Raw genomic sequence first — 25876 nt, 5'->3', positions numbered from 1 at the left:
GCCCTCTAAGACGGCTCCTTATGCTCAGCAGGTTCCTAGCGAACAGGATGAAAATATGGTGACACTTACCCCAGAAGAAGTTCTGCTGGCATGCTGTCACTGTGCTGAAGAGGCTGTTTGATGCCATAGTCCCTCCTTTTTCTTCCAGATAGAGCTTGTGCCCTCTGTTGTAAATACCGCTTGCAGCCTTAGACTGAAAACACAAACCATACCCAGTCCTTGTTTTAGTTGTACAGTATGCCCGGAGTACATAGACTTTATATTTATTTTTTTCTGTCAAGAAATTATGTAGCTGGTAACATGTGAAAAGCAAGGAAACAAAACAGAAAAGAATGAACAAATATTTGAAGGACCTACTATTACTGCATAGACTGTGGTTAGGGCACTCACTGACTCGGTTGGTCTCGGTGGCTGGTAGTGACCTGTGGAGATTAACCATTTAAAAACCAGAGACTTCTTGCTGTCCTCCTGGAGAAAGTTTGCACCGCACTTGTGGTTCTGTGGTTGTTTGTGAGGCGAATGAAGCATTCACACAATCCAAAAAAGCAAAAGCTTTAAAACTCCTATTTTTTGCAAGCACTATTACTGGAGAGACAGAATCATGTGGTTTGTGACCTCACAGTACTCTGAGTAAAGTGGGACTGCCTACCACTGTGGCTTTCCCCCTGGCTGCCCCCCCCCAGCCTTCTTCCTTCTCCCCTCCCTCCTTTCTCTTCTCTCCTCCTCTCCCTTTCTTTCTGTCTTTTTGCTTATGGGTTCTCTCTCTCTCCTCTTCTCCTCCACCCACCCTCCCTCTCTCTCTCCCTCCTCTCTCTCTCCCTCCTCTCTCTCTCCCTCCTCTCTCTCTCCCTCCTCTCTCTTTCCTGTCTCTCTCTCTCTCTCTCTCTCTCTCTCTCTCTCTCTCTCTCTCTCTCTCTCTCTCTCTCTCTCTCTCTCTCTCCTCTCTCTCTCTCTCTCTCTCTCTCTCTGACAAAAGGCTTGTGGTAAGGCCTTCCTGGCATCCAGAAGGATATAGCTTTTTAATTTTTGTGACTCATGAGGATTTGGCTAGAACACAAATGCTGAAGGAGCCCACACTCCTGTAAGGTTAAGCATTTGGAGAACAGAACTCCGCAGCTAAGGGTTTCCTTTCTCCCACCTCCCCACTCGCGCCTTCCCTCTGCTTCTTTCTTCTCCTTTCTCTACCCCCTCCTCCTTTTCCTTCATTATTATGTCTATGGAAAAGTGAGCGAGATTGGCTGAGGCCAGCCTGGGACGCTCTGCACAGCAGTGCTGATTTACAGTAATTTACATCTTGGGATTGTATCACATGCAGAGCTGCTTCAGCTTCCCCAGAGTGGCTGAGTCCTTCTGCTTGCCTTTTGCTTGTCCTCCCAAACTTGTGAATCTGTAACTCATTGTAAAAAAGTTTACCTTTCCAAAGCTCTGCTTGCAACTTCTTGCTGGGATTGACTGTAATTGGCTGTCACAAAAGTGTTAGCCTGGGGATTCCTTTACAAATATTAAATCATGGCTGTCTGGTTGATTTTTTTTAATCAGGTGATGGCTCTTACCATAAAGATGAAATGTAATTAGTGTCATTTATATTATTTTTACCATCGTCTCATGGCTACTTTGAAGATCTTAAAAAACAAATGTTAAGAATTGCAGGATACTTTGTTGGAATAATGTTAGTTTTCTGTATGATTGTATTATGTCTTTCACAGAAGTGTGTTTTGTGTAATTCTTAGTCGTTGTGCACAGTGACTCTAACAGGACTTTGGATTGCATATCTTCTGCATATACAATGAAACGCTCAGTAGCTTCCGTAGCTCAGTATTGCATTTTACAGGCTCAGAATAGAGTGGGTTAACAGAAACTGTATTTTTTTTGTTGTTTATAATGGAAGCTTTGAAATAAATTACAAAATGCTGTGTGTAGTAAGAATAATGCACAGACAGAGTATGTTAGTCGTCTCGATTTGCTAATTCTGATTCAGAAGAAAATTGAAACCATCTTTGGGAAACTATCTCTTCTTTTGCCCTCTTGGACATGTATGTATAGAGCTCATTTTCTTATTAGGATGATTATATATCATAGGCAGTGAATTTCACATTTATGAATAGAGCTTCCTGTTTTCATCAGTTGGGAGCGATGGAGGATTTTTCAACAAACATTATAAAGGCGAGCAGACCAATTTCCTAGGCATTTTTTGCCATTTATCCACGCCACTCTGAATTTGCATGTTAGATTTCTTCCTAGTGTGATGGTAACCAGCAGTGGCATGAAATAGATGACTGAGGTGGTGGGTGGGGACAGGGAGCACAAACAGATTATTTGGGGTGTACAGTGGGGGCAAGAGGGAGTGACTCGGGGTGACAAGTCGAGTCTTTGTGTCTGATCATTCCAACACAGCTCATTATCTCTCTTTGGTTTGTGTTTGTTATCTATGAGATCATGTTCATAAGGTTCTTTTAAATTTTTTCTACACATACTGGGAATGTTTTTAACCCCTTGTTTTGCAAATGTCTCGAACTTTTTTCCAGAATGAACTTTTAATGACAAAACCACAGAAATACATTCTGTTGTTTGATTTTGAGGCTAGCCTCATACTTTACTGTAAAACAGATCTTACATTGAAGTTTTCATTTAGAGCCATTATTCATGCAGAAGAGAAAGAAGTAACTCTATTACCCTCTTTCATAAATAAAGTGTGCCAGTGTGATCTTTATCTCTATTATCCAAAGTAAATAAAAGGAGGGTTTTGTCCATATAATTTGTGGAGTTTCTGAACTTAGTTCCATATGTACATGTAATAGCAGCACTTGGATGGATATATATATCCATCTCTCTCTCTCTCTATATAGAGAGAGAGAGAGAGAAAGAGAGAACAGCTATGTATATAAAGCAAATGCTTTTCTTTTAGAGTGTTCAGGTCTTTTAAGCCCTACTTTTTCACAAATTATTTTTTTCCTTAAAACACTTTTTAAAGGTGTATACACCTTTAAATTGATCTGAATGAATTTGAATAATTTTACCACCATCTAATCTGTCTTCCAATGACATGATGTGTCTTTGCAGGTAAGCTTGCTGCCTGTGTTTGTGCGTCTAGCTCTTATCACACAAGTCTAGTAGACACTGCTGGACATGGTCTTTTTATACTGTGTGAGGCCCATCAAGTTGTGACAGGATAAAAACAGGGAAGTTACACTTGTGGTTTAAATTTGTGTACTTATTGTCCACCTATCCCCTCCCAGTTCAAACCATCCTCTTTCAAGAGCAAACAGAGCATTGTTGTAGAAATTCAAAAGCTGCACTGGCGAGTGGTAGCACCTTTGATTCTGACCACATTTCATTAGAAATGGCTCCGTGATGGAGAGCCAGCTTAGTAAAGCCATGGCGAGAGAGCCTGTGTAGAGATGTCTACCATGCTTGCATTCAGAGATGGAGATCACAGACTCTCCCTTTTTAAAGACCTTTAAATGCAATCCATTGGCAGATATGCTAGCAGTTGCTGTGAAGTAATCAACGAGTTCAGGCCGACCCTATAAATTAATGTTACAGCAATGAAATACAGCTTTAAATTTGAAATCAGTCTTTAAAAATCATCAAGTTAGTGTCTTTATTACTTTGCAATTTAGTAATTTTTTCAAAATTGTCAATTTTTAAAATATCAAGACATTCGAACATAGCAGTATAGTAATATTTTAAATACTATACATTTCTTCAATGTTATCATTTGAATCAATTATTTGCTGAACTGTTGAATTCTAACATAATAATTTTATTAATACTGTGCCAACATCTATGTTTTTAAAAAAGGATTATTTTAGTCTTATATTTGCTGCTTTTCTATTCTTTTAATTGAAAACAGTAAGAAACAAACTCTAGATGTCCGCTCTGGCTTAAAATATTCTGATTGAGACTGGACTAGGAACTTTATTAATTTATTTTAACTTGATATTTGGTAATTTATGTTTTCTTCTGGGGGCAGTTTTTCTTTTTTCAGATTTGATACATAGCTGTTTAAACTTATCTAGCATTTATCAGATTCTTATTAAAGACTTACATTGTTCTGTCCTGGTAAAACATCACAGTTTTATATTTTAAATTATGATTATGAGATATTAATTCTTATATCTTTATATACAAAAACAGTTATACTTATTTGGTTGTGAGTACAGAGTATTATTTTGAACCGTTATGAGTTTTTAAATTAGATAAAATTTAAAAAAACCCAGTGCCACAATTTTCTTGTTTACTGATTCATGTGTATATTCCTAGCAGCTGTCTTTTTGAGCGTGACATACTATGCAGATTGGATACTTAGGGAACCTCTTAAATCACTGTCCACATCTTCCCTCCTTTTCCCTCCCTCCTTGTTCCCCTCCCTCCTTTTCTCCCTCTCCCTTAATTTCTGTCCCTGTTGACCCCACTCCAGGCTTTTTTTGTTTTCTTTTCCCATTCTTTGACATTCCTGTATATTCAGAACTTTCTTAAATTGTTATGAAGAAATATTGACATGTTAGTACTTCCTAATGGTAGATCTGAAACTCGGCTGTCTTTGTATGCTGCTGTGTCTTGATCTGTTGTTCCTCAGCTGTTGGGGTAGTATTGACATTTGTTTCCGGGAATTTTTTATTTCTTCTAATCTGCCCCTTGACTTTCCCCTCACACTGATTTACTTCAGCATGCCTTAATTTTCACTTTGATTGCAAGGGTCACTTTTTCCTGGGATTATTCTTTGAAGTGTGACGATCTACAGTTCAGTAATATACCTGTATAAAGTATTTTATCTTTCTTGTAATTATTAAAGCAATTCATTCTTGATTGCTGTCATTTTTGTACGTTTTTTTTTTTTTTTTTAGAAAAGGCGACAACTAGCACAGAATGTGGGAAGCATGCTCATATGACAGCTGAGGATGTGGCCAGACTAAAGCAGGAAACGACTACCCACAATGCAATGTTACATACACTGCCACTTAATAAAATTTATATCAAACATGCTTCTGACCAAACCAAAGAAAACTAATATCCCAGCTAAGCTAGTTAATGTATCTAGGGAAAAGCGAAACTAACTTCTGTGCTTGCACAGTGAATGAAAGTGTGGGACAGCCTAGTGCAGTGGAACCTTGCTGACACTTTGTGCTTGTGGTTTAGGACTTGAGTGCAGGTGACATTATTCTACAGTGAGAACCTTATTGGTGTCCCTTGTCTTGGAAAAGGCCCCATAGGCACTGTTCTCTTGTCCACTTGAATTATTTCAGTATTGAATAGAGGATCTTGTCAACTAGAAGCAAAAAAAAAAAAAATCAGATACTGTTTAACTTCTAAATTTTTTATATAACCATGTGCACTTTTTTTTTAGTATGTTTTATCTTCAGTTGAATCAAGCCCACCGAGGCAGACTTCTTGTTTGAGTAACTGTTTCTCTCACTCTTGGTGTTCATGTACCCACACCTTCCCTTTCCGTCCATGAGGAAATCGGGGTAAAGCAAAACTGAACTGTTATATGATGTGGTTAAAAAGGTATTAATGCATCTTATAAAAATATCAGCTTTTAGTATATTTAGTGTTCACATTTATAAATCTTCAGCTATTGAGTTCCTAGCTGTCAAACCAGCAATTTTGATGTATTTAATATCTTCATTAGATGAATTTCAAGATTTTACAAAGGAGGTTGGGGCACATAGTTATAAATTGGCAAACAATGTAGAGAGATTTTATTAAACAATTACCAAAGGCTGCCAAGATCACTTATGGATGGTCCTGTCTGCGTATCTCAGTATATATAAATGACCAATGTTTTGCTTTAGAACTGGTATAATATTGTCATCTCAGCATTTAGATGTGTGTGTTATTGTCTATATCTCTATTAAGGCTGATTAGCTTAATTGTTTGGAGCCCCCCCCTTTAGAAGATGCTTATCAATAACAGCTGCCTCAGCGTGGCTTTTCTCCATGGACTCATGGTGGTCTCTGGAAGAATGTTCCTCAAGTTTGACAGGTGAGACAGAGGCTCTCCAGTGCCACTGCTTTTGGATGAATCTGACTGTGGTCGGAGAAAGTGCATCTTGCCAAAATATATGGGCGAGACCACACACAGCCTTTAGAATAGTTATTGTGGGGTTATTTTAGGAATACATGTCTTGACAGTTCTTTTATTTGCATGCCAATTTCATTGCTGTGTATAGATTTTTCATTGAGTTCAGAAAAGGCTATTGTGGATTGAGGTCTCTGTTAAGCTTTATGTATAATTTATGGTGAGTTCAGGCATAATTAACAATACAGAAAGAATATTGAAAATGAAGCACTGGAATACAGATCTTTTTGTTTTTACAAATTTGACAGTATTCCCACTGGAAATCTCAATTTCTCAGACATTTTAGTGGTAAAAAATTACTCTTGTTTGAACTTGAATATTTAAAAATTAGAACTATTAAAATATTTGTATCTCTGATTATATTAATGTTAGGAAAATTTCTATTTCTCAAGGTATATTTCAAAATTAATATTGCTTATAGAAAGTTTCTAAATTTTACATTTTAGTAAAAGCTTGAAACATTGAAATAAATTGCTGAAGAAGTCAGTTTCTAAATATGTAGGCACAGTTTGTAGGCTACCAGTCTTTTATGAGATGATTAAAGCTTTGTTCGGAATTCAAAACTATAATTAAAGTATGTTTTATTTTTAAGAAAGGAATATTTGTAGCTTCTAAAACTGACAGTTTTAATAAACAGTAGTAAACTCTAGACTTTAACAAAAATGTTTCTTTTAATAAAATGATGTATTTGGACATGTGTTCATAATTTTTATTTGTAATAACTTTATTAAAACAATTCACAGGACTTTTCACTTGGTTAGTGAGTGTGTTTAAGAATATGTTTGTGATAATTCTATCTTTCTACGATAAGTTGGCTTTGTTCCTGTTTTCCTAACAGTCTGCAGAGGCAGTTGCCTCCTCTCCCACTGAGACTGATGCTCTGACTGGAAGACTGTTTCTGTGTCTTTTTCAGTGACCAAGTATATAGAGAGATGAGAGCATGCTATATGCAGGCAGGTTTTTTGATCTCTCAGCAGTTAACCATGCCTGTGAACCTCGATTGACTACTATGTCAAAAAAAGAACTGCAGAAGATATTTTTAGACAATTTGGGGATACTTGGTTATAGACTCTGGGCATCAGTGAGTGATACTAAGGATTGTCAAGTTTAGTTGTGACAATGATACAACTGACTTATAAAGAAAAAGTCCATATTCTTAAAAGAGATACATGCTGAATTACTATTATGGACAAATACATACATAGAACGTGTTCAGCCGGGCGGTGGTGGCGCACGCCTTTAATCCCAGCACTCGGGAGGCAGAGGCAGGCGGATCTCTGTGAGTTCAAGGCCGGGCTGGACCGATAGCCTCCAAAACAATACAGAGAAACCCTGTCTTGTAAAAACCAAAAAAAAAAAAAAAAAAAAAAAAGTGTTCAGTGTTGGCTGTTGAATCTATGCAAAGGGATAGACTGGCATTTTTATACTTAAACAGTGAATTCTGAAACAAAGCATTTTGTGTTTAAGTGACTTAGGAATTAGTTTTAAAATCAAAAATCAAATAGTTGGAAAATTCATTTGTGTGGTATATAAATAATAAATTAACTGGATGGTGGTGGCACACACCTTCAGTTCCAACACTAAAGGAAGTAAAGGAAGGCAGATCTCTGAGTTCAAGGCCAGCCTGGTCTACATAACCATTTCCAGGACAGCCAGAGTTACACAGAGAAATCCTGTCTCAAAACAACAACAAAATTAAAAATGAATGTATGGGAATAGTTTGGGTTATACTTAATAATTTTTTTGTTTTAACCTTTATCCTTAAATCTTATTCAGGGAAAAACTTTTATCTTTAAATTTTATTCATTGAAAAACTTCCATATAAGGCAAAAACTTGAGGCTTGTAGTGCAGGAGTTCAACGCTGGACACTTGGAGTGGAGATCAGCAGGCTTTTGTTCCTGATATGTCATTTTTTAAAGCTGGATACTTCTAGAATATATAAGAATACCCTAAAAGTTCATCCATGCTAGGCATGGTGTGCAGATCTGAACACCAGGCATGCTAAGGCTAGGGCTTCAGAAAATTTAAAGTCAGCATGCACAGACAGACTGTGGATCTAGACCCATGGCTCAGCTGTTACGGGCACTTTCTGCAATTGCAGTTGCTGGGGCTTGGTTCTCAGCACCCACATCGAGGCTCACAACCATCTGAATTCTAAGTTCCAGGGATCCAACATACTCTTCTGGCCTCTATGAATGCAAAAGGTGTGCATGTGGTGCATAAACATGCATGCAGATAAAAACATCCATACATGTAAACTAAAAGTTAAAACAAAACCAAATAGTTCATTCACATCGACTAATTGCTATTCGTTTATGTTATTACTACTACATCTTACATTTCCAGGACGTAATCTAAGGAACAGAAGTTTACATCTCTATCTACCAAGGACTGACACATCTCTTCTATAAAGAGGCATGTAATAAATATTTTTGGCTTGGGGAGTATAGACTTTCTGTCAGCAACTCAACTCTGGTTGCAATCTCAAAGCTGGCAGTTAGTGAATGAATACATGTGTCTGCATTCCACTAAAACTTTCTTTGCAAGTCAGGCTCTGGCTGCTGCACCTGTACTGTTGTTCCTAAAGAGCTATGTGGTTCAGTGGATGCCAACTATAGAAGAAGCAAGAATGAGTTGTAGTAGTGATAAAGTTTCTTATTATACTGTTTACAAAATCTTTTACTAACAGTCTATTGCCATGTGATACACTGTGTCTATGGTGCTTAATAACCATTCATTGTATTGACCCAGCTAATTACCTTGTAGTATAGTTTTTTTTACATGTAATTATTATTTGTGTATATTTATGAAGTATCTTAGAAAACTTTTACATAGGAGTTTGGAATATAAATAAATCATCCTGACATTTATACATTATATATTCTAGAAGCATACCTAAATTACAAGTTTTGATATTTATTTTAGTTGTTCATTATCATCAATAAAAAGGTGCTAACATGGAAGATCCTATGCTCTGTAGCCATAGAAGTACTTCTTCTTTGAGAATTCATTGGGCTTAATTCCCAAGAAGAAAATATTTAATTGAAATATTATTAATAATTATGACCAGTTATTTTTCCCAGTATTACTTGGGTATGTATAGTGTATGGGTGTGTGTGTGTGTGTGTGTGTGTGTGTGTGTGTGTGTGTGTGTGTGTGTGCGCGTGCATGCATGCTTGCCCACATGTGCATGTGTGGAGGCCACAGACTGGAGTTGGGCATCTTCCTTATTTTTGAGATAGGGTCTTTCTCTCACTGAACTCAAAGCTTATTTTCCCTCTGATTGGCTAGCTGGCTTGCAGTCCCCTAGGATTGGCCTGTTTTCATTAGTGTATTTAGCCAGGCTTCATTATTTATTGGGTGATGGTTACTACTAAGCAGAAAAAGAAACTATCTTGGGCTGGCAAGAGGGCTGAGTGGGTAGTGGCGCTTGCTGGGATTCACATTGCTGGAAGGACAGAAGTGACTCTTACAAGGTGTCCTCTGACCTCCACATTCATAAATATGATAAAAATGTCTTAAAGTAGTAATATTTATGTAGTTTTAAGACTAAAGAGCTAATGAACTGTTTTGGTGGAATGTCAGAACTTTGGTGTATTAAATTAGATATATTATGCATGCATATGTGTCACATATTATATATATGTATATATATATACAATGGCTTTTGGTCACAACTCAGTATTTAGTATTTTTATATATTTTAGCTTAGGATATTTTAAGCAATTCTATCATCAGATACAATAGCTAAAGATGAGGTAGTTGAAAAATTATTTTTTGCTAATCTAATTTTGACATGTAGATATACTCTGCCTTATTTTTAGCAAAATTCAGCATACTTTTGTTATATCCCTTACCCTCATTATTTAATATTGATTTATTTTTATTCTTAAGAGTGTATTTGTGTGTATATATTAGAGAGAATATACACATGGGAGCAGATATCTGCTGAGTTCAGAGAACAGGGTGAAGCTGGGCTTTCATGGGTGTGAGCTGCCCATCAGGTACTGGGAGCTGAACTCAGGCCCTCTACAATAGCAATCTGCATTCTTAGTGGCTGAACCATTTCTCAGACCCTCATTTAATTAGATGATATACATAAGTCATTGTGAGTTGTGAGTAAGATAGCTTGTCTAGTAGGAAACCACAAAGAAAATGTTCAGAAACTACAACAGCATTATCCAGGGTCTTTCCATGTAAGGTCACATTGCTAATTCATAATGCATTTTAAAAAGTAATCACTGTTTTTTTTCTCTAAAAACAATACTCCCAATAAAAACAGATAACCAAAAGAAATCCAAAAAGACAAAATAAATAAATAAGTAAAAACAAACAAAAAACCCAAACAATACAAAAAGTTACGTGGGTAGGATATTGGAGGTGTTGGGAAAGGGGACAAAATATTATCAAATTATATTATATGAAAAATTTAAAAAGCCAATACATATACACAAAAGATATCATTGTGGACAGCAATCCAATAAATTAGATGGCAGGAAGAACAAATGATTAGAAAATGCTCAATATTTCCATAGGGAAGACACTTACCCCAACTCAGTAAATTAGAAACAGTTTTGGCATTTGAAGTTCCAACATTCACTTAGAAAAGCTTGCTGAAGAATGTGTCACCTAATGTAAATCACAGAGTGCAGATTTATGTGTTTTGCCCTCTATGGGTACTGTGTGAAGTCCTTAGGACTCTTGTCCTTTTAGTTATACATTCATTATTTTAAGAAGTCAGGAACTCCTAAGGATTGTGTATTTCTGACCATTTATTCATCTTGAATATAAATCTTATTGCCCCATTCAATTGTTTAAAAAAACCTACAAAGAAACAGGATATGTGTAAATGAGAGAAATTATCTGTATGACATTTAAAAAAAGCCAAACAACAAACAAAGCTCAAAAAATTAATAGTTAAACTGATTAGTGGTATATACTTATGAAAAATAAATCAGTGAAAGCAAAAGAAGGGAAACGTTGTTGGGTTGGAAGATTGAATTGGTGACATGCAGGCCACACAGTAAGATTGCTCTGCACAGTACAGCAGTGTTGGACACATTATTTACTGCCAAGGTGTACAGACTTAGGTAACACAAAGGCTGTTTTCTAAAAGAGTTGTAATGACCGTACTGTGTCACCTTCAGGCATCAATGCCAGATGGTGCCCAGCAGGAGCTTATAGGAACTCTACCTTCTCTCTAGTCTTCTCTAAACTGAGAACTGTACTAAGTAACACCATTACTTTGCTGAAACAGCTTTTAAGATCCCCCTGCCTCAGCTTTCCCAGTAGCAGGAGTTAATGCATGCCAACCAGGTCAGGCATGCTTCCTCTGTTACTGATCTTAAAGGCAAAGCATCCGGTTTCTCCTAGTCAAATGGATGGACAATGTCCCTCCCTCCCCTTACTCCACCCTTGTCCTTCCCCTCCCTTCTTTTTCTTCCATCCTTTCTTTCCCTTAGTTTGTTGAAAAGGTTTTAGCCTGAATGGTGTTGGATCATATCATATTCTTTTCCGTACATCTTAATGGGATAATAGGACTTTCCTGAGCCCATTTTATTGGATGGGTTAGATCAGATTTTAATTTTTTAGACATTATTGAAGTTGATTTGCTAATACTATATTGGTGATATTTACATCTGTGTTCTTGGAACATACTCTTCTGTAGTTTTCATTATTTGACTGTCTTTAGTTTTGATGTTTGGATATTTATAAGCATGAGTAGGAAGTGTTTTCTCTGCCTGTATTATCTGGAACAGATTTCAATGAACTGACATCATTTCTTCATGAAATTTTGGCTAGCATTTACTAGTGAAAACATGTGAACATGGTGTTTATGATGTCTTTATAATGTGCAATAATGTCCTAGACTTTCACATCCCCTAGCGTTTGCCAACTCTCCCTGAGCAGTTTTCCGTCCCCTTAGCTGACAGTCTAAGTATCTGTCCGAGTTATCTGTACTGGATAGATTTCATTGTCATCTTGACACAATGAAGCATCACCTGTGAAGAAGGAGTCTCCGTGGAGGGATTGCCCAGATCTAATTGACCTTTGGGCTTGTCTGTGTGTGGGGGGGTTGTATTGGTTGGTGATTGATGTGGGAGGGACCAGCACACTTTGGACAAGCAACATCCCTAGGCAGGTTAGCCTTGCCTAAGTTAGAAAGCTAGCTGACGAAGCCAGAGAAAGGAAGCTAGTTTCCTGTCTTGACCTCCTGCTCTGGCTTTCTTCACTGGCAGACTGTAACCTGTGTTTAAATCTTCTAGAGAAAGACTATGAAAGTTTTTAAAGATACATTTCCCCTTTTGGATGTTTACATATGTGAATGTTTAATGTTGTGCTAAAATCCCCTACTGTATTTCATTGAGTATCATGAAATATATATTTGTAGCACAAGATGAATTACAGGCTGACCTGCATAGCCTTGGTGTGTTGTAGGATATGCTCTTGGGACTTGATAACTATACTCTAAGATATTCCATATGGTAATGAATTTCTCAAAAAAAATCCAACATTTTAAGAGCTTATTCTCATCTTTAAGCCATGCACAAATATAGTCTGAAATATATATATGTATATATATATGTGTGTGTGTGTGTGTGTATGTATATGGGGAGGGTGTGTGTGTTCATGCACCTGTGCTTGTGGAGGTCAGAGGTCAGTGTCAAATGCCTTTCTCAGTCACTTCTTCATTTGGTAGTGAGAGGTCGTCTCACTGAACCTGGAACGTGTTGATTTGATTGGAATAGCTGACCTGGGCATCCATGTGGTCTATCTGCCTGTCCATACCTCAGCACTAGGTTACAGATGGCTGCTGCCAGCTTGTCCATGGATGTTGTGGATCCAAACTTGAGGTCTCATGCGTATGCAGCAGTTTCCTATCCACTGAGCCATGTTCCCAGGCCCAGTCTGAAATACTTTTAACCATGAGACTCATTTTATGCCTTAGGTCTGTTGCTATAGTTGGATTACTGTCATATCATCACTCACTATGCATTACCCTTAATCTTTTCCCTTTTTTCTTCCATTCCTTGGTTTTCATTGGGAGTTTTAAGTAACTCCCTTTCTCATCCTCTTCTAGTATATCACATATATTTTCTTTTTACTCTTCTTAGTTGTTGCCCAGAATTTGATAATATACATATGGTTAACTAACCCAGTCTACTTTGAAATAGTAGTATATAGCTTCACAGGTACTATAGATACCTTTTAAAAGAACAGACATGACTCTGTGGTTAAGGGTACTTGTTCTTCTGGAGGACCTGAGTTTGGATTCCATCACCCATACCAGGTAGCTCATACTCTGTAACTTCAGCTCCAGGGTGCACCGGTTTTGCCTTGATGGGCACTTGGATTTGGTGGGTTTGTGGGCATGTGCTAACACAAACACACACACACACACACACACACACACACACACACACACACACACACACACACACACACACACAAAGTCTTTTCAAGTTTTCTTCTTCAAAACCTTGTTCTTTGTTGCTTATTGTAAACTATAATCATTGAAAACATAGTTGCTCTTTGAATAAATTGCCAACTAGATCAATTAATAAGAAAAGGTTTCATTTTTGCCTTCACTTATCCCTTTTATAATGCTGCTTGCTTATGTAGAGCCCTATGTCTGTTGTATATTTTCATCTTTGAATGCAACCTATGAACATTTTTAAAAAGCAGATCTGCTAACAAATTTACTTATTGTTTTTGGTGTATATCGTTTTTGGTTTCTGAAACATAATTCCAAACTGATGGGATGTTTTTGTTTCAACATGAAATGTTTCACTTACCACTTTGAACTTATGGTCCTTTGTTGGTGAGATAGATTTTTAACTCTGGCTTCTTTGAAGATTTTTCTCCTTGTTCTTAGATTTTTTTCTGTAGTTTGAATAAAGTATGATTTTTTAAAAGTATTGCTGGATGTAAGCAGTACCCCACAGCAGGTGTCCTTTATCATCCTGCTACATATCGTTTGGCCTTCCTGGAATTGTGGTTCCATTTCTCTTATTAATTGTGGACAATTCTGGCCACTGTTACTTTAAATATTCTTTTCCTTTTACGCCTCCCCCCCTTGCATCAGCTTTATGGATGTTATGTTTTTAAGGGATCACTTTTTCCAGAGTTCTCAGATATTTTCTTTTCCCTCAGCTCTGGAAGTTTCCTCTGACCTTTTTTCAGTACAGTGGCTCTTTCCTCTTCCATTTCTACTCCCATTGAGCCCGCCAAGGCATTCTTCCTGTCTTTTAAGTGGTGTGAGTCTTTGGATGCTCCCTTCTTCCATCCATAGCCTTTCCTCTTGGTTCAGTGCCCTTCCCTGCTTACACCCCTGCTGTTTTCAGTGAGTGCCCTGAGCACACTGGTGGTCAGAATCCTTGTTAGTTTCTGCTATAATGATTTTTAAACATGCACCATGCCTGTTTTGGCCTCTGATGTTTATTATGTCTTTTCAGATTTTTTTAACCCTTAGAATACTTGTAATTTTTGTTGCTCCTCCAGGTGATGTCTCAGAAGACCTGTGGCGGGCATGGGAGGTGTTATCTTTACTCTGCAGGGCTGTGCTGTCAGAGCTGGTTATTTCCTCTCTTGGCCTCAGGTCCACTTCCCTACTGAGTCTGGGTCTCCCTTGAGAACTTGGGCTTCCCTGTCTTTGAGCAGCAGTCTGTTTTATATGTATGTGTAGACTTTTGCATGATATAGTGCTAGATATTGTGTGATTAGTCACTGATTGCTTCAGCCTTCTAGGGAGTCCATGGCCTGCACTAGGACTTTCTGAATTTCTTTTTGGATGATGCATTGTTGGTATATAAAACCCTACTGGTTTTTATATGAATTATATGTGAATTATATTCTTAAACTTCACCAAATTTGTTTCTTGGTCCTAATAGGATTTTGGTTGTTGCTTATTGTTTTCTGTTTGCTTTGAAATTGACTTTCATGTAGCCAAGGCTGTCTCAAACTTTTTTGTAGCTAAGAATGCACGACCTTTAGCTCACAATCCTCCTACTCCCACCTTCCAAGTGCTGGCATAGCTGGTGTGCACCACCACACTTGGACTAGTACTAACTTTTTAAGTGGGATCTTTATGTTTTATTATTGTGTCACCTGTAGCAAAGACAGTTTATCGTCTTCCTTTCTGTCTTGGAGGTCTTTTTATTTTTTTTTTCTCTTACCTAAATATTCTGGCTGGGACTTTCAGTACTATGTTTAAGAGGTTTTAAGAGTTGGAATCCTGTTTTTATAGAAAAAAATTCTGTTCATTGTTGAGTCTGGTGTTAATTATGTGTTTATTCTGCATGGCAGCCTGTATTTTGTTGAACTACATTCCTCCTATCTTAATTTATCTAGTATTTTCTACTGTGAAAGGATGTGGCATTTTGTTTAATGCCTATTCTGCATCTATTGATAGGAATCCTTTTGTTCTATCACAATGACTTGTATGTTGCACCGTCCTTGCATTCCAGTGGCAATTCTACTTGGTCAGTATCTAGGTGAGTGATCCTTTTAATCTGCTCTTCAATTTGACTTGCTGGCATTTTGTTGAGGATTTTGCATCATTTTCCTCAGGACGCTGGAATGTAATTTTATATCCTTGTAAGTATTCACCATGGCTTTGGCATTACTGTAAATGTGGTCTTACAAGAGGGGGTCATAATTTTTTCTTTCCTTCTGCCTTTGTCCTTTTCTTTCTTTCTTTTTTAAACTTTTGCCGGAGGATTGGTATTATTATTTAGAATTTTGGTAAAACTCAGTAGTGAGGCCATCAAGTCTTGGGTTTTTCTTTGATGGGGACTATTACTAATTCAGTCTCCATGTTATTAGTATGTTTTGATTTTGTATGCCTTCATGATGGAAACTGAGTAGGCTGTGTCTAGGAATATAATTGTTTTTAGTTGTCTTATATCATTTTGTATTTCTCTGGTGCCAGTGTTAGTATCTCTTTATCTGAGTTTTTTCATTTTTCTTAGTTTGGCTAAGGGTTTGTTCACATTTTAGAAGATGGCAACTCCTAGTGTCATTGATTTTTAAGCTTTGCTTACTGTACATATCTGCTGTAGTATTTAGGATTTCTTTTTTTAAAGAACTTTATTTTTTTAAAATTTATGTGTGTGGGTGTATTGCTTCTATGTGTGTCTGTGTATTATGCATGCCTGATTCCCAAGGAGACCAGAAGAGGGTGTTAAATTCCCTGGGACTGGAGTTACCGACAGTTGTGAGACACTGCATGGTTGCTTTCAAGATATTGACTAAGTGTAAAGACTAAGCAGATATGTAAAATCCCAGATATGAGCAGGACTTTTGCCTACAGGAGAGAGAGAGAGAGAGAGAGAGAGAGAGAGAGAGAGAGAGAGAGAGAGAGAGAGAGAGAGAGAGAGAGAGAGAGAGAGAGAGAGAGAGAGAGAGAGACAGAGAGAGAGAGAGAGAGACAGAGAGACAGAGAGAGAGAGAGAGAGACAGAGAGAGAGACAGAGAGAGACAGAGAGAGACAGAGAGAGAGACAGAGAGACAGAGAGACAGAGACAGAGAGAGACAGAGAGAGACAGAGAGAGAGACAGAGAGAGACAGAGAGAGAGACAGAGAGAGAGACAGAGACGGGCACTTCATTATTTGCTACATAAACTGGGAGTTTGGCGTGGAAGAGAAATGATAGCCAAGATTGTTTGTGAAAGTTAAGTAAACAATCCTATGTTCTTCTTTAAACCAACCAACCAACCAACCAACCAACCATATTTCTAAAAAACAAAGTCTTAAAACAAAGGAACCTAAAATGAGGATAGAAGCATAAGCATTGTTAAAGACAAAAATAGGAGGGCAATGAAGCCCATACTGTGTTTTTTCAGTGGCGGAATGGGAAAGAACTTGAGTTACAGGAAAAGAGAGGTGAATTTTACATTCCCATTGTCACCCAGGGATCTTAGACAAATCATGCAGCTTTCTAGGGTTGCATTTTCTTCCCTTACTAGTAGGTACTGTTGCTCAACCTACCCAGATCTTCCTTCCCTAGACGACATACCTCCCTGTCCCTCACCTGCAAAGTGGATGACTCAGCTCTCAGTTGTTAAAGCATCACAGAGCTGCTCAGATGCTAAGTTCTCACTTGCCTGAGGGTGGAGTTCTCACTTGCCTGACTGGGGTATAAAGGACTGGACTTGGTTCAAAATATGATGGCTCCCTTGTTCCAGGTCGACTCCAAGCTCACCCAGGGGTCAGTTTGAGGCCAGGCTTGAGTTGACCCTACTGCTTTGTTCTGTCACATGTTTCCTTGAGATGTTTGTCTTAGGGATACTCCCTCAGTCATGCTAGATTTGTTGTCTTAGACTTTGTGTCTCAGGATCTTAACTTCTCCACTTTTAAAACTATTATCAAGTACATACAAGTTTACAGTAGTATAAAATTTACCACTTAAAGTGTAGAATTCAGTGAGGTCAATTATATTTACAATATTGTTCAAATATTCACTATCTATTTTCAGAACCTTTTCTTTTGGGGCAAGTTCCAGTGGGCTTCTAGTGAGATAAATATTACCACCCCTAAAAAAAAAACCCTCCAAGATTTTACCAGCCATCTTTTCTAAACCAGCTGTTAACAGTGGAACTGGTCCCTAGTGGCTAGGGACATCAGAGTTTTCTTCCATTATTAGTAAATAAAAATGGCATACTTTTTCAAGCTTCATTAGAAGGGGGAGGTGGCTTCATTTTCTCAGTCTCCTCCTCAGCATCCACTTGTCAAATTATAACAGCCTGTATTTTACTGACCCAGTACTAGCAGAATGTTGGGGTGGGGTGAGTGGTTATGAGGAATTGTTTTCAGAATGTGATGGGGTTATCGCTGCCCCTTGCTTTGTGCTGGATACCATTGGGCTTGATGAGATCAAGACAACTTAGCACAAAGCTCTGAGGGTAAACTGTTGGAACCAGAGCTTTCCCATCAGTCCATATCCTAATCCTGAACCCACCAAGCAGCCACTTCCTATCTGCCCTGATAACCCCAAACAAACACGCAACACCCCTGTCACTGGTGCCACCCACTGATAATTCCTAGGACTAGAACTGCTGCATTGTTGTTGAGAGGCTGTCAGCTAGTTTCCAAAGAGGCTGGTTCATTTTATGTGCCTAGTAGCAGAGAACTAGGGGCACTATTCAGCTGGTGGAAGGGCTCTTCACTGTACCTTGCTAGGCAAGAAGCCCTTCAAAGGCTGTGTCTTTCAGGCTTCCTTTCCCTGGGGTGTGACAGCAGCAGGCATAGGCATTGGCAGGTGGAAGCAGCAGCAAATGGTGCCTCCATGGAACAGCAGTGTGCAGCACGCAGGTCTGAAGTTGTTTGATAGCAGCCAGTGTTGTAGCTACCACGGAAAGGTGAGAGACACTCAGCCCTAATGCCTTGCCAGTTTTGTGGGACTCTTGTGGTGTCCATGGCCTTCAGGTTCTCCTCTCTGGTTCCCTATAGCCTTTTAACAACTCTCTACTGTCCTCTCCTCTCTGTTCCAACGTCCCTTCTTGATGTCTGGCTGTTTTTGAACTCTTCAGCTGTTCTTCTCTTATTAGTGGCCGCTGCCAGCATGACTTGGGCTGCCTGCCTGTAACAGTACTCAGGAGCTGGGGCATCTGGAAGACTCCTCAGGTATGGCCTTAGGATGGCTGGGATCAGGCGCACACACACCTCCATTCTCACCCTCCACCCCCACCGAAGCAAGGATTCCTGTGTCTAGATGGGAGTCTCGGAGCAGCTACCTGGCTATGGACGGTGCCTGTGGGTGGTCACCAGCTCCTCATCTGATAAGAGGCTATGCCAAGACTTCCACCACCTTGCTGTCGCTTCAACTGTCAACAGTTGTTGACTGCTTTTGCATATGGGAAGCTGAGCCTTAGGACTTGACATAAGTAGGGATGTTTGGGAACTCAATGCTAGGTATGAAAAGTTGGGTGCAAGTTTCTGGGGGTACCTCCAAGGCCTCCAGAATTTTTCATCTGTCAAACTCAGAAGTTCAGGGTCAGGGATCAGAATTACCAGGTACAGGGCAACATGAGACAGTGTTGGATTTGCATGACTCCAGATGTCTCATATTCTGCCAGCACCCTTGGAATCTGCAGCTCTCAAGCACTGATTTTATAGGTACCCCTCATGTGCACAGTGCCATGTGATGTGTTGGTTCCCAGGTACTGCTTCCTGAGGCTGGTGCTTGCTCAGCTCTCAAGCTGCCCTGTTCTCACTGCTGCTGCTTCGTGACTCCAATTCAGCCTCTTTTACTGAAAGTAGCCAAAACATGACCTCAGAAGACATTATTAGACCTGGTGCTCCAATACTAATGGAGACAGCACAGAGCCATGCCTAGCCAACTCTCCAAGTGAACTTCTGTAGCCTGCTTATGTGTCCCCGAAAGAGATCTTGGAAACAATCATAGATATTATGTCTTTGGTCAATAACAACCATTCTCTTTGGACCAATCACAACCTTGCCGGTAATCATAGTTACTCTACCATGGGAAGTGGTCTTCCTCTGTTTAAACTGCAAGTGGTTTATGTAGGATTATGATTATAAAAAGAACGATACCATCTGCTTTAAACTGCCATGGCTAGGCCTGGCTCTTCGGGAGCCAGGGCAGTCAGCTTCATTCTTGTGCAAAGTTGTACCAAGGCATCATGTCGTGCTCAAAATGGCTGGTGCAGGCTGAGGGTGATCTGGCCATTTTACCATCCTTTTGCTCATGACTACAGGGGTGGAAGAGGCCAATAGCTGGTAATTTTACCCCACCTAATTCCCAGGGGGAGATGGAGCCCTTTTCTGTCTCTCTTGGATCCCACTTCTCCACATGCTTGCCAACACGTACTGGTCGCCATCTTCACGTTTACAGCCATTCATGTGGATGTGCACATACTCCTGTTTGAAACTGAACTCATCCCAAGATTACTTTGGGAGTTAAATAATTTGGCAGATATAACATCTGGAATATTATAGAGCACCGTGGAGATTCTTTTACATGTTTAAATTGAGTCAGACCTAAACGGTAGGTTTGTTCTTCGTTGAAATGAGGTTCCGTTCTAATAAGCTGTGATGCAGGCTGGCGAGATGGCTCAGTTGGGAAAGTGCTTGGCATGTAGGTGACTTGAGTTTGATCCCCAGGACTCAGAATGGTAGAAAGAGAGAACCAACTTTCACATTTTCTTTTGATCTCCACATATGTGTCATGGTACCTGTCCATGTACACATGCATGTACATACACACAATAATAATTATAATAATAAAAAGTCCATAGAGCCATTCGTGATGGCTCATACCAATCCCAGCACTCAGGAGGAGGAGACCAGGAGAATTTTGTAAGTTTGAGGCTAACAAGGATTACATATGAGCCTTAGCTACATAATGAATCCCTGTCTCAGAAAACAGCAAGTAAATGCAACCAAACTTAAAAAGCCCATAGTTTTGAATCATTAATTGGTGGATTACTGAAATATTAAAATATAAACCCAAGCATAAATCATCATGAAGTTAAAATAAAATAAAGAGGATGCAGATGATGAGATGGCTTGGTAGGTAAAGGCACATGCTGCCAAGCCGGACAACCTGAGTTCCATTCGCAGGACCTGCGTGGGAGAAGGGGGGACACTGTTTCCTCTGACCTGCACATGTGCCATGGCGCTTGTGTATGTGCCATGGCTCTTGTGTGTACACATGTGTGGGCATAGTCCGGGGATACCAAAGAAGCTGATGCTGGGAATTTCAGAGAAAGAGAACATAATACTATTTAACACTCTGGAGGCATGAGAGGTCAGGGTGCCACACAGGTAAACTGTAAATTCTGTTGCTGGTCACTTCACCAGTATGTGTGAATCACTCCTGCACGATGCAGCCAAGGAGAAATAGTGACTAGATCCAGATAACCAGGCTGTGCCCAGCTTAGGTTACCCCAAAGTCCTCCATTGTTAGGGGCAGTAGTCTGTGCCTCAACTCAGTTGGCTTCTTTTAAATTAAAAGCCCCACGTATAGCTTCTCCAACTTCTTGTCATAGAGAGACGAGGTGATAAGCATGAGCAAGTGGGACACGAGACCAAGGATGCACTGGAGTTTATCATACAGGACTTTGAGCATCCTCTTAAGGCCCTCATGCCTGGCTGTGGAGCAAGGATGCACTGGAGTTTATCATACAGGACTTTGAGCATCCTCCTAAGGCCCTCATGCCAGGCTGTGGACCAAGGATGCACTGGAGTTTATCATATAGGACTTTGAGCATCCTCCTAAGGCCCTCATGCCAGGCTATGGAGCAAGGTTGCACTGGAGTTTATCATATAGGACTTTGAGCATCCTCCTAAGGCCCTCATGCCAGGCTGTGGACCAAGGATGCACTGGAGTTTATCATATAGGACTTTGAGCATCCTCCTAAGGCCCTCATGCTAGGCTATGGAGCAAGGTTGCACTGGAGTTTATCATATAGGACTTTGAGCATCCTCCTAAGGCCCTCATGCCAGGCTGTAGAGCAAAGCGGTGACACGATGTCAAGGTTCATTCACTCCCATGCTAAAAATGCATTGGGAGCTCTGTTAGAATGGAGGCAGTTACAGTTTTCAAGTGAGAGATGGCTTGGGCCAGGACAGTAATACCTAAAGAAGTGGCTACATGATTAGAACAATTTAAAGGTGGAAGCAGGAGCTACTGCTGAGTAATTCAGTGTGGGGTGTGCAAGGAGAGGGGATTGAAAGAGGATTCCAGTCATACTGCCCATACAACTGGAGGTAAGGCGCTACCGTCAGCTGTCAGTGCGGATGCAGGCCTAGGACAGCAGCTTTGTTAATTGGGTTTCTCTTAAGCAAACCGTGACACACCTATTACATGTTCAAATTGAAATATCATTTAGATGGTTAAATGTGAATATGGACTAGAGATCACAGTTTAATACTGGGAAAGCTTCTGTACATGTATGACACACACATAACCGAAATGTAACTTAAAATTGTTTCTCTTTTTTCATTAAATATGAACATTTTGTGTGGACCGTGAATGGTCTCTCTAATGCCTTGTTTAATGGCTGTGTAGTATTCCTTTCCATGGATGTACTGTAATTTGTTTTAGTCAATTAATTTTTTGTCAGTATTTCAAAGCAATTTTAAAAGTATTTTAAAAACATGATAGCAAGTGCAAAGAAAACCTGAAATTTTAATTGTGAATTAAGCAAAAGTTTAAAGTGACACTTCTTTCCCACTATACTTGGGATCTGAGAGCTTTAAATTTCATTATTTTTAGAGTTCTCAGAAATAGTGTTCAGATACTCCTTTTGAAATAAAGTCGCTATTAAAAGTTGTTCATCGCCTATCAGAATAGGCACTTGTTTATACTGTCTTACTCACTGATGACTTACTGTGCCCTAAATGTGTCTGCCTGGTGTCCGGCATTTTCAGTCTGTGTCCTGTCATCCTTTGTAATCATCCTTGCTGAGCAAGGCATCAACTTCTCATTGTATTCTCCTCAATACAATGTCTTGTTCATACATTATAGTGCTTTGAAGAACTCACTAGTTCTTTCAAAATGACATTGAGAATGAAATCAACTTTTAGTTGTTTGCAGCAGTAGCAGCTGTGACTTTATAGGCTACTGTTAGTGGCTTTGGAAACTAGTTGGTTAGCAAGCTGTCATAATGAGGTTATTTTCCAAAAGAAGATGAAGTCATTTGCCATCTTGTTTTAGTCATAGAGGGCTTTTTCTTTGCCCAAATATTTGAAATTACACATCCCCGCCCACTTATTTTTATAGTTTTGTGTATTACAAAATAGAAGATGATCCAGTGTTTGAATGGCCACAGTTAGCACTCATCATGCTTAGTGTGACTTGTATTTGTATGAAGGCCAGTATATAAATTTGAATACATCAAGGACCACTGTCTACTAGAACATTACTAATTTATATTTCCTATGGAAAACAAAGTAGTATCTGGAATCTAAGCCTAAAGAGTGTCTTCTTAGAGGATATGGAATTCTGGAAGGACCTTTGAGTTTTGAAGGAGGAATAGAGATATGATTCATGAGGAGAGGAGCAGAGAAAGAACTGTAAGGATTAATGTGCAGTTTGACCAGAGGAAAGAGAGAGCCTGTCTCTTTCGAACTACCTTCTACTCTCAGGGTAGCAGTTCCTTTCCAGCACGGTGAAGAGTTGACTCACTGAGAGAAACAGCCTGTGAACAGCCTTCTACCGTTCACTATTGCAGCCTTCGGGACTGCATTAGCTTCCGTGGGAAATACTTGGGCATTTACAGGAAGACAAGTTACTTGTCACATTCTTGACTTTGAATCTCTCTGCTAGACATTTTTCATTTGGTCTGACCCCCCTTTTTTTTTTTTGCTGCATTTGAAGTTTTGTTCATGATGGTGACTTTATTTTTCTAGGATCTCAAAAGCCTAGCAGGGCTTGTTGGATATTTCCAGTGTGGTTTTCCAGCATAGTGCACCAGAATTTGAAACCAAGTGCTTTATTCACTCAGGCTACATGGAAATTCTTGATTAGCCTTCTCTTAGTGATGGGCTTGGATGTGTAAAGATGTTTGGAGACTACCTTGGGGTTCATTCATTGTATGTGGCTCAGATTGTCATGTTCTGATCTGTGTTCATTTCACTATGGAAAATAGGGGTGGTGAAGAGGAAAGTGGTTGGTTATGTATAGTAAATGTATGGTGAAATGGAAAACTATAGAAAAGAATTGCAGAGGTGGTTTTCTGGAGAATTATAGCTTATATTGACAAAGTCTTTTTTGTTTGTTTGCTTGTTTACGAGATAGGTTCTCTCTGTATTATTTTGGAGTCTGTGCTGGATTTTGCTCTGTAGACCAGGCTGGCCTCGAACCTACAGAGGTCTACCTGCCTCTGCCTCCTAAGTGCTGAGATTAAAAGGTGTGGCACTACCAACGCCCAGAAACAAAGTCTTTATATAGTTTATGAATTAAATATATATATTATATATATATTCACTTCTTGTTTTAATTGTTCATCTGTACTTTATCAAAACCTCATGAGGTAGGTCCATTAGGTGACAATAAATACACTTCATAGGTTTAAAAAGTGAATCTGCTTTTAAAATGTGCATTTGGCTACTATGTTTCTGCCCTTGAGACATGTCCCATCCTCATGCTCCTGACTGAGCCTCACAAGCACAAGTGCAACGGATATGCTAAGGAAGTGCTAGAAAGAGGAGCCCTCTGCCTTTCAGTGAAGTGTGATCCCAGTCTTAATGTTTTTCCAAACCACCTGCTTATTAAAGGCAGGAAAGAAGCAGAGGCAGAAAGATAAATGCTGCGTGAGCCACCTCACTCCCATGTCTACCTCTGAGCTCACTGTCTAGTTCAGAAACAGACATCCAGACAAATCCCACTCTTAACACAGCATGAGTAATGGCTACATTGAAATGTGGTAATGTATATTTGTTCCAGATATTTTTATCCTACTTTAGATTGTGTTGGTGTTTCTATCCATACACACTTCTCAGGTTCCATCTTCCACTACTCCAAATGTGCATTCTCTTCCCCAGCTACCAAAATTATTAACTTCTTTACTCCCAAACTTTTATTAGTCATTATTTTTTCCCCAGTGCTTTCCTTCCCAGTCCCAGAGTTCTGGGATTTGGCTGTACCAATTGCAACACTGTCCTGCAATTGCTCATGTTGTCTCTGACCTGTTGTGAGTGAGAGAAGGTGTTTCATGCCTAAGAAAGTATCCTATTTGGAATTGAGCTTTCAGTGCTCAGCTTGGGGACTAACAAGTACAGATTCTTAATAAAGGTTAGTTGGATAAAGTAGATGGTCCAGCTGTTGTCACTGTGCTCTGGACTCACATCTCAGTTGTTGTAGTTGGGATTGTGTAGCTGTTTATGCAAAAATGTACGTACAGTCTATATTTGAGCAAAGGTACCGTTTGTATCCTGTTCTATCTGGAGATGATGGGCTGTACTGGGGCAGCCTATCCCTTTAAGTATTTGAAACTTTGAGAATAATGGGGAGTAAAAATGTCTGAGAATCATTGTATGTTTGCAGTAGAGTGAAAAAATTTTTATTTCAGGTTTAAATAATTCAGTGCCCCAGTGTAGTCTTAATAATGCATTAACAAGTTGAACTTAATAACCACGTTTCGGTTATGCAAGATGGTGTCCTGCACTGTAGCGGGAGACTGGCCTGGAGAGGGTTAGTGCTGTGATGGTGAAGAAATGGCAGTCTTCACTCTCCTTTCACGCAGCGAGACACTCATCCCTCCCGTCATTCTCATTGTAAGTTCAGTTTTATTGAAGAACTCGGGGATTAAAAACCAAGTAAAAACCCAAGTTGGCTGGTGAACTTTATCTTCTTTTTTCACCACAAGTTAAAAATGTAAACACTTTATGTAAAAGAGTTTGAGTTAAGACCTTTCTAAAAGTACAGCTTTCTACCTTTAAACTAAGTAATAGTTCAGTTGTAATTAATCTAAAGTAACCTTTATGTTTCTTTATATATATATATATATATATGTATATATATATATATGAAGTCTTTTCTTTTTAATAGAAAATGAATTATCATCTACAATAACACCATGGAGTCACCATGGTGCCTTTGTGCAGTGCTTGCAATTGTATGGGATGGAAATGTGTACCTGTTGGAGAAAAGGGACTGAGTTAGTGTCTTTTACTAAACTGGAGGCTGTTGGGATCCAAGCATGGTGTTAGTTTGCTTCATCTTCATGCAGTATGGCAGTGGTCTCATGTGTGTTTCTGTGGCCCTTTGGTTCGGTCTCTCCACCCTTCAAAACCTTATCACTTTCTTAACCCAAGGAGGATTTTAAT

The 25876-nt window shown here is 39.2% G+C and overlaps 2 protein-coding genes across 9 annotated transcripts in view; one reads left to right on the top strand and one right to left on the bottom strand.

Annotated features, from left to right (window-relative positions):
• The window catches only part of Runx2 (RUNX family transcription factor 2), a 305556-nt gene extending 304951 nt beyond the window's left edge, over window positions 1–605 (bottom strand). The window contains exons 1-2 of one of the 6 annotated variants that reach the window (XM_040729630.1): window positions 358–605; window positions 70–193 (exon numbers count right to left, since the gene is read on the bottom strand). In XM_040729630.1, the coding sequence (XP_040585564.1) occupies window positions 70–193; window positions 358–528 (295 nt within the window). In that variant the 5' untranslated portion in view covers window positions 529–605. The remainder of the gene's footprint in view (window positions 1–69; window positions 194–357) is intronic. The other 5 variants (XM_040729627.1, XM_040729628.1, XM_040729631.1 and 2 more) reach the window with 5 other exon arrangements.
• The window catches only part of Supt3h (SPT3 homolog, SAGA and STAGA complex component), a 342544-nt gene that overhangs the window by 38341 nt on the left and 278327 nt on the right, over window positions 1–25876 (top strand). The gene's annotated exons all lie outside the window — the stretch shown is intronic.

Source organism: Mesocricetus auratus, unplaced genomic scaffold (genome assembly GCF_017639785.1).
Source record: "Mesocricetus auratus isolate SY011 unplaced genomic scaffold, BCM_Maur_2.0 Super-Scaffold_100021, whole genome shotgun sequence".
NCBI classification, from domain to species: Eukaryota; Metazoa; Chordata; class Mammalia; order Rodentia; family Cricetidae; genus Mesocricetus; species Mesocricetus auratus.
Note: the sequence above shows the minus strand (reverse complement) of the source record. Positions and strands in the feature narration are given on the sequence as shown.